Genomic DNA, 13278 nt, shown 5'->3' with positions numbered 1-13278 from the left:
TATAATTTTGATTTCTATATCTAAAAACTGTTCATATCCTTTGACCATTTGTTGAATACAGTATAAAGATAGATTGATCACTGGAAGAAATTAAGTATGCATATACAGAAGCAAATGAGCATAGTAGTCTGTTGTTTGATAAACCTTAAGATTCAAGCCATTGAGGTCCTAAGAAGATGTTCAATATTGCTTTTTTTTCTACATTTATTTCTGAGGTTCCCCCCACCACCAATAAATGGGCAATTTTTATTGAGGTCCCATACACAGCTGAGAATATGTATATTCTATTCTCTCCCCATTCAATTTTCTTCAATGTTCTGTCATATCTAAACCTTCTAGAATTATATTCAGGTCTTTTAAGCTTCTTTCTTATTTTTAGATTTATCTAGGCCTAGATTTATCTCAGGGGAGGTCCTCCACTACTACAGTTTTACTATTTCTTCCCATTTTCTTTAAGAATTTAGATGCTACATCACTTGGAGGACATATATTTAGTATCAATATTAGCTGACTGTCTATGGCACATTTTAGCAGAATACATAATTTCTCTGTTTATTTTCTTAAGTCTGCTTTGGCTGTTATCTTCTCTGAGATGATTGCCACCCTTGTCTTTTTTATTTCAACTGAAGCATAATAGATTTTGCTCCAGGACTTTAATTCTGTGTGAATCTTTATGCTTTAACTGTGTTTCTTTTAAACAACATATTGTTAAATTTTACTTTCTAAGTTATTCAACTATCCTCTTGTTTAATGGGTGAGTTCATCCCACTCATATTCATTGTTATAATCATTAATCATGGCTATGATTGTTAATCATAATTACGGCTATGCTCCCATACTGTTGTTTTTTTAATTGTTCAGTCATTTCAGTCTGACTCTTTGTGACCCCCATTTGGGGTTTTCTTGGCAAAGACACTGGAGTGGTTTGCCATTTCCCTCTCCAGCTCATTTAACAGATGAAGAAACTGAGGCAAACAGGGTCAAGAGACTAGTAAGCTTCTGAAACCTAATTTGAACTCAGGAAGAACTCAGGAACCTAATTTGACTTCAGGTCTGGCACTCTATATACTGCGCCATCTAGCTGCCCCATGCATATATTTATATTATAGTTATAGCTATATAATCTTTGTGAAAGTCATCTATAAGTGAATTGAGGACATCCTAAATAAGAGTTTATTTGGGAATAAGCAGGCTTCTTAGCAATAGATCACATCTTTACCATTTCCCAACTATCTGAGAGATACAGAGAATATAAGATCCCATTGCTTTTGTTTTTGTTTATAGATTATGAAAAAGCACTTGTTTTGGTAAAACAAAATGCAGGTTTTTTTAGTTTCACATATGCATAAGAGACAAGGAGTCTCTTATCCACATATGAAGATCTAAAATTTCATAGGAGATTTAACAACAGAAATAACCCTGTTCAATAACCTTCTGATAGCAAACATCAAGTGAAACGTCAAACAGGGAGACATATGCCCAGCAAAGGTATTTGCCACTCTGATGGAGATTTAGCCCACAGGTAGTTCAGGATAAAGAGGGATTCCCAATGGATGGTGAGGTTCTCCAGATGCTTCTGACATTGTGCTGACATCAAGGCCTAGATTACTGCAGGTCCCACTCAAAGATATATGTAATCTCTCAAAGGAGTGTGGATTATCTCTTTGCACAAATTAATAAGTAGATGAAGGATATCTATTGTTTAGATATCAAAATGCATTTGAGTAAACACTCTACAGAGCTTATCCAACAGTATTTCTATCTAGGACACAAAACACAGATGGAAAATGAGCTGGGTCCAGAGTGGAACAGGAGGAAGAGAGAGAGGCTGAATTGCTTTTGACAAATAGCAAAGTTCTTTCACTCACCCCTAATTCCCCCCCCAAAAAAAGCAAAGGTCCATCTTGTTCTACACTAATATGTCATTGGTATTGCTATGGAGTAGCAAGACATGGAGCATTACTGCCTCCAAAGAACTAAAGATAAGTTATCACATGAAAGGCAACACAGAGGTGCATGGAAGGTATGAGCAAGCAGCAGCAAATAGCCAACAAGAAACTCTGAAGAACAGGAGGAAAGGATATTGAAGAAGTATATGGCAGTAGAAGAAGAGAGGCTAGTCATGGTCTTGTGACAAGAGTAAGACTCTCCACTGGTTCCCTTGCTTTACTGTGAACCTTTGGTCCCACGTGGATAAGAGTCATGTAGAACAGGCAGGCATAACTTAGTTGCAATCTTCACTGTTTCAAAAAAACTACCAAACTGGTGAGATCACAGACCTATTTGAATTTAAGAATGTTATAGTCTATCAACTACTATGTGTATCTTCTTCCCTTTGGGTAACAATATTTAAATTATTTAGCTACTGTCTTCTTTCAGAATTTATAGCTATAGAACAACACTGGTGATTTTAAGAAATGGATTTTTGTTGCAAGGAGAAGCTTGTGGTCAACGAAAACACTGCAGTTTCTGAAATGTAATAGAGCCCATTCTTTCCTCCTATTCAAAGCAGGGCCTATTTCTTTGTTTGTCTTCAGTGTTGTCATGTGAGATATAAGTAACAGATCCTGACTCAATGACCAAAATGTCAACATGTTACTAGAGGAACTAAATCATATAAAGATTGACATTTTTGATACAAATGAAATTAGAAGACATATAGAGGTTGCAGCTAAATGTAAAGATGGCTCAAAAGTTCTTCATGGAGAGTCAAATAAAGAAGCTTATGGAAGTACATAGGCAGCAAAATATATCATTTAGTGGGACATCTGGTCATCTCAGTGACCAAGTGTTTATGATAAGCATAAGGAAAAAGACCACCATGAAAATAAATCAAGCTTAAACACCAGCATCATCAGTAGCAGAGGATAAGGATTTGTTAATATATTCCAAATTAAATCAATGCATATTTTAATACTTGGGGAGGGGGGAGGAATGGACATGAGGAATGAAGTGTTCTAAATTAGAGCTTAGGATCAAGAAAAGAAAAGGTCAAAGAATTGTAGGCTACACAGAAATCTCACACCTACATATCATGAATGATCCCTTCAAGAAGAAAATCAGGAAACACTGGACATGGAAAGCACTAAAAAACAGCTTACAAAATGAAATAGATTACATCTTAACTAGATCTGTACCTCAAGTAGCTAGAGGGCACAGTGGATAGAACACTGAGCCTAGAGTCAGGAAGACCTGAATTCAAATCCAGACTCTGCCACATATTAGCTGTGTGACCATGGACAAGTCACTTAATCTCAGGTCGACTTACTTTGCTCAACTGCAAAATGAGGATAAGAATAGTGCCTAGTTCCCAACATTATTGTGAAGATCAAACAAGATGACTGTGAAACACTTAGGACAATGCTTAGTAGGTAGTAAGTTCTATATAAATGTTAACTATTATCATTAGCTATTACCTCAATGTATCCAAAATTGTATTCATGATCAATTCTCCCCAAATCACCCCTTTTCTTGAACTTCTCTATTTCTTTTTGGGGTATCACCATCTTTCAGGTCTCTTAGGTTCACAACATTGGTCTCATTCTTAACTTCTCCCTTTAACACTAACCCAATATATCCAGTTAGCAGCCAAATCTTCCATAACATCTCTAATAGCCTCCCCTTCTCTCTACTTGTACTGCTACCATCCTGCTTCAGATTCTCATCACCTCTTGCTCATACTAGTACAGCAGTCCTGCCTTAAGCATTTTCAGGATCTACATCTTTCATCCACAGCTGCCAAAATGATCTTCCCAAAGTGCAGGTCTGAAAAGGTCAGTCCTTACTCAATAAACTCCAAAGGCTTCTTCTCCATTGCTTTTAGGATCAAATACAAATTCTTCTGTTTGGCTTTATTAGTTAACATTCCTAGAGTGTTTACTATGTGCCAGGCACTGTGTTAAGTGCTTTATAATTATCTCATTTGATCTTTACAAGAACCCTGTTGGTATCCTGTAGATACAATCTACAATCCAACCACATTTGACCTTCTTGCTGTTCCTCACACATAATACTTCATATCATGTACCCTAACCTTTGTACAAGTTACCTCCCATACCTGGAGGGTTCTTCCTCCTCTCCTCTGCCTCTTAAAATTCCTTTATTCCTTCAAAAATCTCCTAGAGAGCCACTTTTTCCATGAAGTCTTTGCTGATCTGTCCAGCTATTAGTGACCTCACTTACCTATCCCAATTTATTTCATATATATTTTATATATTTTTATTTCAGTTTATTCACAGAACATAAACCTCTTGAAAGCAGATATTGTTTCATTTTTGTCTCAGGTCTTACATAGAAGAGTGGTCTTATCTGAATCTATGGGTGCTTTCTCCACTAGTGTATATTGTTTAAAACTTTCATTAAAAATATTTCATTAAAAATGTAAGCATTTGCACCACAGAAATGGTCAAATTCCAGAAGTCAGGCTTGAATGGTTGTTTTGTTGATTGTCTAGACTTTAAAAAATGATAGGGTGGCTGCTAGGTGACACAGTGGATAGAGCACTGGCCCTGAAGTCAGGAGGACCTGAGTTCAAATCCGGCGTCAGACCAAACACTTGACACTTACTAGCTGTGTGACCCTGGGCAAGTCACTTAACCCCAACTGCCTAAGCAAAAAAAAAAAAAAAGTGATAGGAAGTGTTAATAAAGTAGATTAAACTTAAAAATATGTTGTGTATATATTTTTGGGTTGTTAAACAATTACCAGTACATTACTGGTCTAAGTTATCCACACCTTTTCATGCTTTGTGATTGTTCTTATGTCCCTCCTTAAGTCTTCCACAGGAAATCTACCCAATGTGTTGGAGATCTTTAAGTCCTTTAACATTTTAATAGTAAGCACTATTAAGTGGTAGCAGTAGTAACAGGATCTTGTGATTCAGAACTGGAAAAGACAGTTTAGCAAGTTAGAGCCTGTTCAATCATCTGTAAAATGAGAAACTGTATGTACTCCCTACCTCACAGAACTGTGACAAGGAGAACACTTTGTAAGCTCTAAAAGCCCTATAGAATGAATACTATTATTATTGTCAATCAGAAGCAACTTGGCATGATGAATAGAAGTACAGATATAAGAACTGGAAAGGAAGGCCTGTGTTCAAGTTCTGTGTCTCCACACACTAGTTATACGGCCATGGGGCAAATCTCTTAACCTCTCAAAGTCCTAGGCAACTCTCTAAGACTAGAGGTTCCAAATCTGTATTGGTAGAGGGAGTTTCTATATTGGAAGCTCCCCATACCAATAAAATCATAGGTCTGGATAAAATTATTACAGAGGATTTAGCTTCCTATCTAGCTCTGAACATCAAACCTGTTTAAAAAAAAAAAAAGCACATTTCTGTAACATTGAAGGAAGGTCTCCCTACTAAAACCTTTCAGTGGAACACACAAAATATTAAAAAAATGTTTTATGACCCCTCAAGGAAAAAGTCTAATGGAGCCCAAGATCAAAGAGGCCAACCCAAGGGCTTATTCTACTGATCCACTGATCTACCAGTCTGAGAAAGTATGATTCAGAAATTGTTGTACCTGCAATGCACAATAGGGTACCTCATTTTATTGAAATTAAAATTTTATTATCCAAAATTCACAAAAATAAATGTGTAAAAGAAATGTAAATAATCAAACTTTCAAATAGTATTTTTCTAAGTGTAGCACTTTTGCTTCTGAAGTTATTAAAGCTTTAAACTGCACTAAGGCTTTTGTAATATACATTATATGTTACAATGTATAATATACATATTCACATATGTATATATGTAATATATACATATATTATGCATATATAATATATACACATATAAATGTACATATATACATATATGTATACAGTTTTGAAGAATAACTTACTTAGCTACAAATTTATTGTTCACTCTCTGGATACTTGGATTAAGATTTCAATTCTTCCATCAAATGTGAGGATATTGTTCTAAGATGGGACCTTGATTAAAACAATTCCCTTTTGTTTACAGACCACTAAATAGACCCCAAGATAATGATACTACATTTATTCCATTGAGAGAAGAGCCAATGCATAGATAAGGAACAATGATCAGGTAAGAAGGTTGGGTCAGTTCCAATTAGAAAAAGGTGTAGGGACAGATTTTTAAATGGACCAATAAGCTAAATCCTGAATTTGGGTGGAACCATGATCTATGATTAGTGTTGGAAAGAAAAAAAAATTCATGATTCCTGGTATGGGGTATCAATAGGGAAAAAGCTCATGACTGAAGTTACAGATCCAGATTTACAGATAATGGCCAGAGTGATGTTGACCAATCTGGTAAAGGACAACTAATTAGGAAGACAGTAAACTAAAACTAGGGAAAACACTTTCTTTTAACACTCTAAAGTTCCTTGTATCCTTTGAAGTATTTATGGATCATTTCTTTCCTCGTGTATAAACCACTACAAACTTTACATGAATTTCAGAGTATGTAGTGGGGAATAGGTAAGGCAGGCAGGTGCTAGGGTCAAGGTCTCTGGAAGCAGGGGTGGTTTTAGGGTATCTAGGAATCAGCAGATAGGGCCGAACCTTTGGCTTAGGCTGTCTAGGTTTTAAGTTATTGTGTTAGTAAAATGGCTTTGGGCAAATTCATAGGGAATCTATGCTTTCTAGCAGCTTCCAAGACCCATGTCCTAACACTGGGAGATGCCTGCTTAATTTAGACATGGCAGCAGAGATTGGTGTGTTAACACTGAATATCGGAAAGATGAGGGACTGAAACTTATCTAAACTTAATATTTTCTCCAATACCTAGGACAGGGAGTAAGGGCTTAATAAATAATTACTGATAATGAGGAGGACATAAAAAACAAGCCTACAAAGTTCTCCCTGAAATTAAATAGGTATGGATCATTTGAAAAACGCCTCTTTTAAAAGAATATATGGTACTGATTTTCTGATTCCTTGAAACATCTAAAAAACCCTCTAGGAAGTAACCCGGAGAGATTTTCATCCACGGCTTAAAGCTAAGGCTGTATACATTTATAACAAAACCAGTGTACCAAAGAAGAGGGTTTCATCAGGAAAAGGCAGAATATAAAGAAATCCTAAGGGCTCAGTTGGAGTAACTATCAAGAGTACTCCAGGGAAATTTTAAGGGCCTGTCTGGCTTGCAGGACTAGATCTAATTCTACAAAACTCAAGGGACAATGAGATAATTAGGAGCCATAGGGAGGGCCTCTAGTTGTCCAGCTGTTCCAAACTCAAATGGATTTGTGATTTCATTGATTGGGGATTGAGTTTTCTCCAGTGATGCTGATGACAACGCATCTATGTCTGCCCAGACTGTTCAGTTGTTATCCATGTCCTCCCAAAAATTCACCATAGGGAATCAATCCAATGTGGCAGAGGCCTTCCTCTTTTCCCTGACATCCTTAGAGTAACAGTGGTAAACTCAAAGTATTTGTCATCTCATGCTCTTGCCACATGACCAGGCTTTTCCTTCAATACATGGAACAAAGCTATTTCACATATATACAATTTTCTCTCTCAAATTAGATTAGGTAGGGTGTTTCTTCCTACTACTGTGCAATAGAATGGGAAACACTAAAAACCACTGACACATATACTTCTTTCATAAAGGCATATTTTCCTCTTACAAAACAAAAGCGTAAGTTTTATGGGAAATACTGACCATCTAGTCCAATATGTATTATAATTGTAGTAGTATCATTGTTGCTCTAAGAATGTCACAGAGAAGAGGAAGGCCTCTGCCATGTTAGATTGATCCCTTAAGGTGAATTTTTGGGAGGACATGGATAAGAGGTGAACAGCATAGGCAGACGTGGATGGGTTGTCATCTGCATCACTGGAGGGAATTTACTCCCCAATCAATAAAATCACAAATCTATTTGAGTTTGGAACAGCTGGACAACTAGAGGCCCTCCCTGTGGCTCCTAATTATCTTACTGTCCCTTGAGTTTTGTAGAATTAGCTCTAGTTTCGCAAAATAGTTTTAAAAAAAAAAAGGATTACAAACTTACAATGATGTTTTAAGATTACCATTGATAGCTATTTCCTTGCTAAAAAAAAAAAAGCATTAGAGCACCTCAGCCATTATAAGAATGCAAATATTGCATGTGGAGCCTACATTAAAAAATACTAATTCCAGTTGCACATGCTTATTGTCCTTTTCCCAGCAGGATTCCTTTGCAATACATGATCAAAAATATTAGATAAGTTCTGAAAATCAGAGTAATCAATTGCCACATTTATGGACTGTTACTTAGGTGTTGTCAAATTATAAAACATTCTGTCCTAAAATTATCATTAGTCATTTTTTTGTGCAGATGCTTTAATTTACAACTTGAAGTGTTCCATTTGAATAGCTGGCAACTTAAATGCTAGCAAATAAAACAAAAACCAGGTACCTAATAAATCCATTAACAAAATATCAAAATGCTTATTTTGTTTAAAATAAGCTGTTGGGAAAGAGTCTCCCTGATTTTATTTAAATATAATTATATTTTATTGTGAGGGCCCTTAATAGGGATTTTATAAACACAGGACACAGGAGTTATTTATGGGATTTGAATATTGCCATACTAGTCTTCTGAGTGGCTTAAAGAAGAAACAAAGGTCAGGGGGGAAGCCATAAAGATATAGATACAAGGAAGTTTGGTGTACGTGTATGGGTAGAGTCTACTTTATATTCTGCTTTAGCAACGGTGAGAATTCAAAATGTGGACGATACATAGGTGTTTTATTTTAAAAGCAAGGCGCAGTTTCTAAGAAGGAATATGGCTACATCACTCTGATAATTCTCCCACATTAGCAATCATCTCTGGAAAATCTCTAGATATCTGAAATTAACTTCTCTTCATATAACTATAAAGCTATTCAGAGTCATTTTTTCCCCCAGTTTGTTTCTTCATATCTAGTTTGAGTTGGGAAAACGTTCATCATTTGCTACTTCCCCTACCTCTCATTTCCCTCTCTAGATCCACACCCTCTGACTCAGAGACTATTTGCAGAAGACACCTGTTTTTAAATGGATCCACAGGAAATACCTATGTTGTCTTTTCATGATCTGACCCTGCATTTGGTTGGCTGACATATGATCCCTTGATTTAAAAAAAAAAAAATACCAAAAAACTCAACTGATGCCTACAGACTGATGGAATTTCATTCTGACAGCATTTACTGGAAACCAGAGTATAACCAACTATTGCTTTCCTTCCATGAAGCACTAGGATTTTAGCAAAATAAACAATGCTATCATAAAACTGTCCCTATTTTATTTTTAATTCAGTTTAGTGCTCAAGTTTTACATTTAAACTTTAAAGTTAGAATAATTTAAAATTGAAACTCAGAATCATTCTTCTTTTAAGGTGAACAAAATCCAGTCTAAGTATCCTTGACTTTCTGTTCCTAGGTTACATTAGTATTTCTAAATAAATCAGGTTTAAAAGTGCCAAGGGGTAGGCTTGTTCAATAGTTATCAGAAGTCAGCATTTATTAAGTGCCTAAATTTTGTCAATTATCACAACCAGGGCAAAGCCTCTATAATCTACCCAGAAGTTCTCTGTCCCTCTAAAAACCACAAGAGGTTAGTGAATAATGAACTGTGTCTTGGCTCCCACATCCTACACTTTCACACTTCAGCAAACATTCTTACATAGTTCTTGGTCCCCACCCTTTTCATCTTGCTGGAACAACACTCCTTAACCACAGTTATTAACCTTTTTTGTGCCATTGACCCCTTTGGCAGTCTGGTGAAGCCTATGGACCCCTTCTTAGATCAACTGAGAGATAGATAGTGAGGACAATTGATGATAGACAAGATTGATAAAAACGATAGGACTGATTATAGACAGGATAGATAGATGATAGATAGGATAGGATAGATATATGATAGGGCAGATAGATTATAGAATAGAAAGGACAGACAGGATAAATGACAAACAGGATATATAGATAGATGGATGATAAGACTGATAGTTTATAGATAGATGATAAACAAGCGAGCTAGATGATGAATAGGATATATAGATGGATAGATGATAGACAAGATAGGACAGACAGACAGGATATAGATAATATAGACCCTCTAGACAAGATATACTGCATTTATCAACAGATTTAAAAGAAACTTAATCGTCTCCAGGAGATGAACGCCTGCATTAGGAGATCCGGCCCCAAACCCGCCTCCTCCCCTCCCACATCCCCGCGTCCAGTGCCGGGGGTCCCGGGTGGCGCGCGTGCACGCCCGCGGGGGGGGGGTCCTTCCAACGCTGTGCGGCCAGACAGACCAAGGAGAGTTAGGAGGCGTTTTCCCACGCTCTGCACACGTGACCTGCACCCACTTCCTCAACCGCTTCTGCTCCGGAGAGACCAGAGACGGGCGAAAATGATAATGATGGCGATGACGAAGGAGATGACGCCGCAGCCTCCCGGGCTTGCTCAGGCCCCACGCGCGGTGCAAGAGGCATTCGCACACGCGCACAAATCCGTATACATACACCCGCGCGCGCGACACGGTCCCTTCCCGTGGGGCGAGCGGAACGCCCCCAGCCCCTGGCCCCTCGCGCGCACCCGCAGCGCACTCGTCACCGCTGCAGCCGCAGTAGCGGCCGCCCCCACACGACCGCCCTCCCCTCGCCACCTACCTGCGCCCCTCCCCCCAGGCCAGGCACCTTCTGGGTCCGGCCTCAGCCACGCCCTCCCACCCTCCGTCTCTTCCCCCGGGGCGGCGTGCAGAGCTCGCGGCGGAGCCGAGGCCCTTGGCGAACATGGCGCTTATCCCCTGCCAGGTGCTGAGAGTGGCCATCCTGCTGTCCTACTGCTCAATTCTGTGCAACTACAAGGCCATTGAGATGCCCGCGCACAAGACCTACGGAGGCAGCTGGAAATTCCTGACGTTCATAGACTTGGTAAGGCCGCCCGCCCCTGTGTGTGCGTGACATTGCGTGTGTGTGTGTATGTGTATGTGTGTGCGCCCATGATCACACCCCGCACACACCTCCAAGCCCGTGCCTTCTCAGCTACCACAACATCCTCTGACCCTCCCTCTACCACCTGGTGGGGAAAGTGGAGTGGGAGGGATCTTGGGAGGGGGAGACCCCGCTCTCTGTTCCGAAGAGGCGGAGCAGGAGGCTTCCCCTCCCCTCTTCTGCTTTTCTCCCCTCCCATCTCTTCTTTTCCATTCCATTCCAACTGTGAGATGATTTCATGACCTTGACTGTGAAATTGGCCTCCTGCTGTGTCTGACCCCGCCGCCCCCTAATTGACCTCGAGCGTACCAACTGAGCGATAACGTGGCTCCGTCTGATCAGCACCTTCTCCAGACGTGAGAATCGGCACAGAAGGGAGAGCAGAAAATGCTGTGCGATCCCCTGTTCCTAGGGTATCTTTCCCCCACCCACCACCCTCATCCTCCTGCGGGTGTTTATAAACTCTGCAACTTTTGGAGAGAAACTTTTAAAAAGATTCCTTCCAAATGGTTTAACTTCGTATCCTGTACACTTTCGCCATCCTTTAAATTGGAGCAAATTTTGTGTATGTAATGGTCTGCAAAAAGCTGGGTCTCTTTTTTTGTAGTACCTATTGAAGTCTGGTCCATTCATTCAGAATTGATCCATCTTAGGTGGTGGGGGCCCCAAGGAAACTGGGCCTTCTCCTGTCAGAAAACTGTCTCACTTCTGAATGAAAAGATTTCTGGGTGAAAAGTGAAGTGTGCAAATTTGGTGAGAGCTATGCAGTGTGCCTTCTCTGTATATGTCTTTTTTTTCCCCCTTCTAATCTGGGGGTGTGTGTGTGTGTGTGTGTATGTTTATAAAGTATGATCCAAAAAAGCTAACCCAAATCATAACTTCTTCATGGAGCACAAATGAGGAAATGTCCAACTAGTGGAATCGAAAATTGGAAAAGAGAAATGAAGTTTTTCAAGGTTGTGGAAAAAGCTGGCTCTCTAGAGAAGGGTTTGCCTCTTTGCTGCCATGAGGACTTTGCACTCTTTTGGAAATGTAAGTCATATATTATGTAGTTACTAATAAAAGTAAACAAAAGTCTGTCTTCAGTTCTTAAGTAGACTTGAGGATCCTTTTGGTCTTTAATAATGTTGCCTTAGTATTACACTTTTCTGGAGGGTTTTATACTTGAAGTGCATTCAAGTATATTATCTCCCACCCCTAGAAGATCTCAAAGCTTCCAGTGCATTACACTGCATTGTGTCATTCTTGTCTGGGAAGCATATTGAGCTATAGCTACTAAAGAAAACTGGAAGAATCTATCCAAACTTTAAGAAGGCATTTTTCTGGCCTGCTGTCAAGACCCTATTTGCTTAGGGCTCTTGATGTTAAGTGAGGTTGGAACTTGATTGAACATTTAAAGGCTTCAAAAAGCGTTAAAGTATTGTGTGACAAAAGTCGTTTAATCTACTCCCATCTTTAGAGTGAGAATGGTTGGATTGGGTGATCTCTGAGATCTCTTCTTCTTCTAAGATTCTGGCATGGATCTGGTAGTGGGGAGTAGAGAAAGGAAAAGAATTAGAATAAAGACCCAGGACAGGGTTACAATGAGAATTCAGCGTATGTTAGGAAAAATTCTTAGAACTCAAGAAAGAGCTTTGCATTTAGAATAAGATGACTTGAGTTCGAATTCTGTCTCTTTGAGTTACTATTTGGGCAAATCACTTAACCTCTCCTGGCCTAGGTTTGCTCATTTGTAGAATGAGCTGGTTGGACTAGAGGATGCTAGAGAACCCTCCAGTCTCTGTCTGTAATTCTGTAAGCTGTTGTAACCACTTTCTTTTAATGATACCCTTCCTCAACACATTGCTGGATGTTTCCTCAGAAAATTTTCTCTTCAGATGTAGGCACTATGTACTTGTCCTATTACACTTTTGAGATTTGAACTCACAATGGGCCCTGAATGATTTTATATATTCTGCAATATTGGCTATATGGCATAATCACTTTATATCTATTTTTTTATAATATACAATCAATCCTTGAATTTGGTCATATAGGTTTTATTGAAATGAAACTCTTCACCTTTTTTTGGTGTGTGGCCTTAAGGAAGTTATACAGTCTTTCTTCTGTAAACATGTCTTTTTTTTTGGTTTGTTTTGTTTGTTGGTGAGTCATTTGGGGTTAAGTGACTTGCCTAGAGTCACACAGCTAGTGTCAAATGTCTGGTATGAGATGGGATTTGAACTCAGGTCCTCCTGACTCCAGGGCCAGTGTTCTATCTACTGAGCTACCTAGCTGCCCCCACATGTCTTTTTTTCAATTGTAGGGATAATCTTGAACTTCAGGAATTGCTTTGAGAAGT

The 13278-nt window shown here is 38.9% G+C and overlaps 1 protein-coding gene across 3 annotated transcripts in view; it reads left to right on the top strand.

The window, feature by feature from the left end:
* Positions 1-10664: 10664 nt before the first annotated feature.
* Positions 10665-13278, top strand: part of AIG1 (androgen induced 1) — a 329615-nt gene continuing 327001 nt past the window's right edge. For 2 of the 3 annotated variants that reach the window (XM_027850744.1, XM_027850743.1), the window contains exon 1: positions 10668-10877. In XM_027850744.1, coding sequence (XP_027706545.1) covers positions 10737-10877 — 141 coding nt within the window. In that variant the 5' untranslated portion in view covers positions 10668-10736. Of the gene's footprint in view, positions 10878-13278 lie in introns of all 3 variants that reach the window. The other variant, XM_027850745.1, reaches the window with a different exon arrangement.

The sequence above is a fragment of the Vombatus ursinus genome, unplaced genomic scaffold (assembly GCF_900497805.2).
Source record: "Vombatus ursinus unplaced genomic scaffold, bare-nosed wombat genome assembly UNPS02009132.1, whole genome shotgun sequence".
In the NCBI taxonomy this organism is placed as follows: Eukaryota; Metazoa; Chordata; class Mammalia; order Diprotodontia; family Vombatidae; genus Vombatus; species Vombatus ursinus.
Note: the sequence above shows the minus strand (reverse complement) of the source record. Positions and strands in the feature narration are given on the sequence as shown.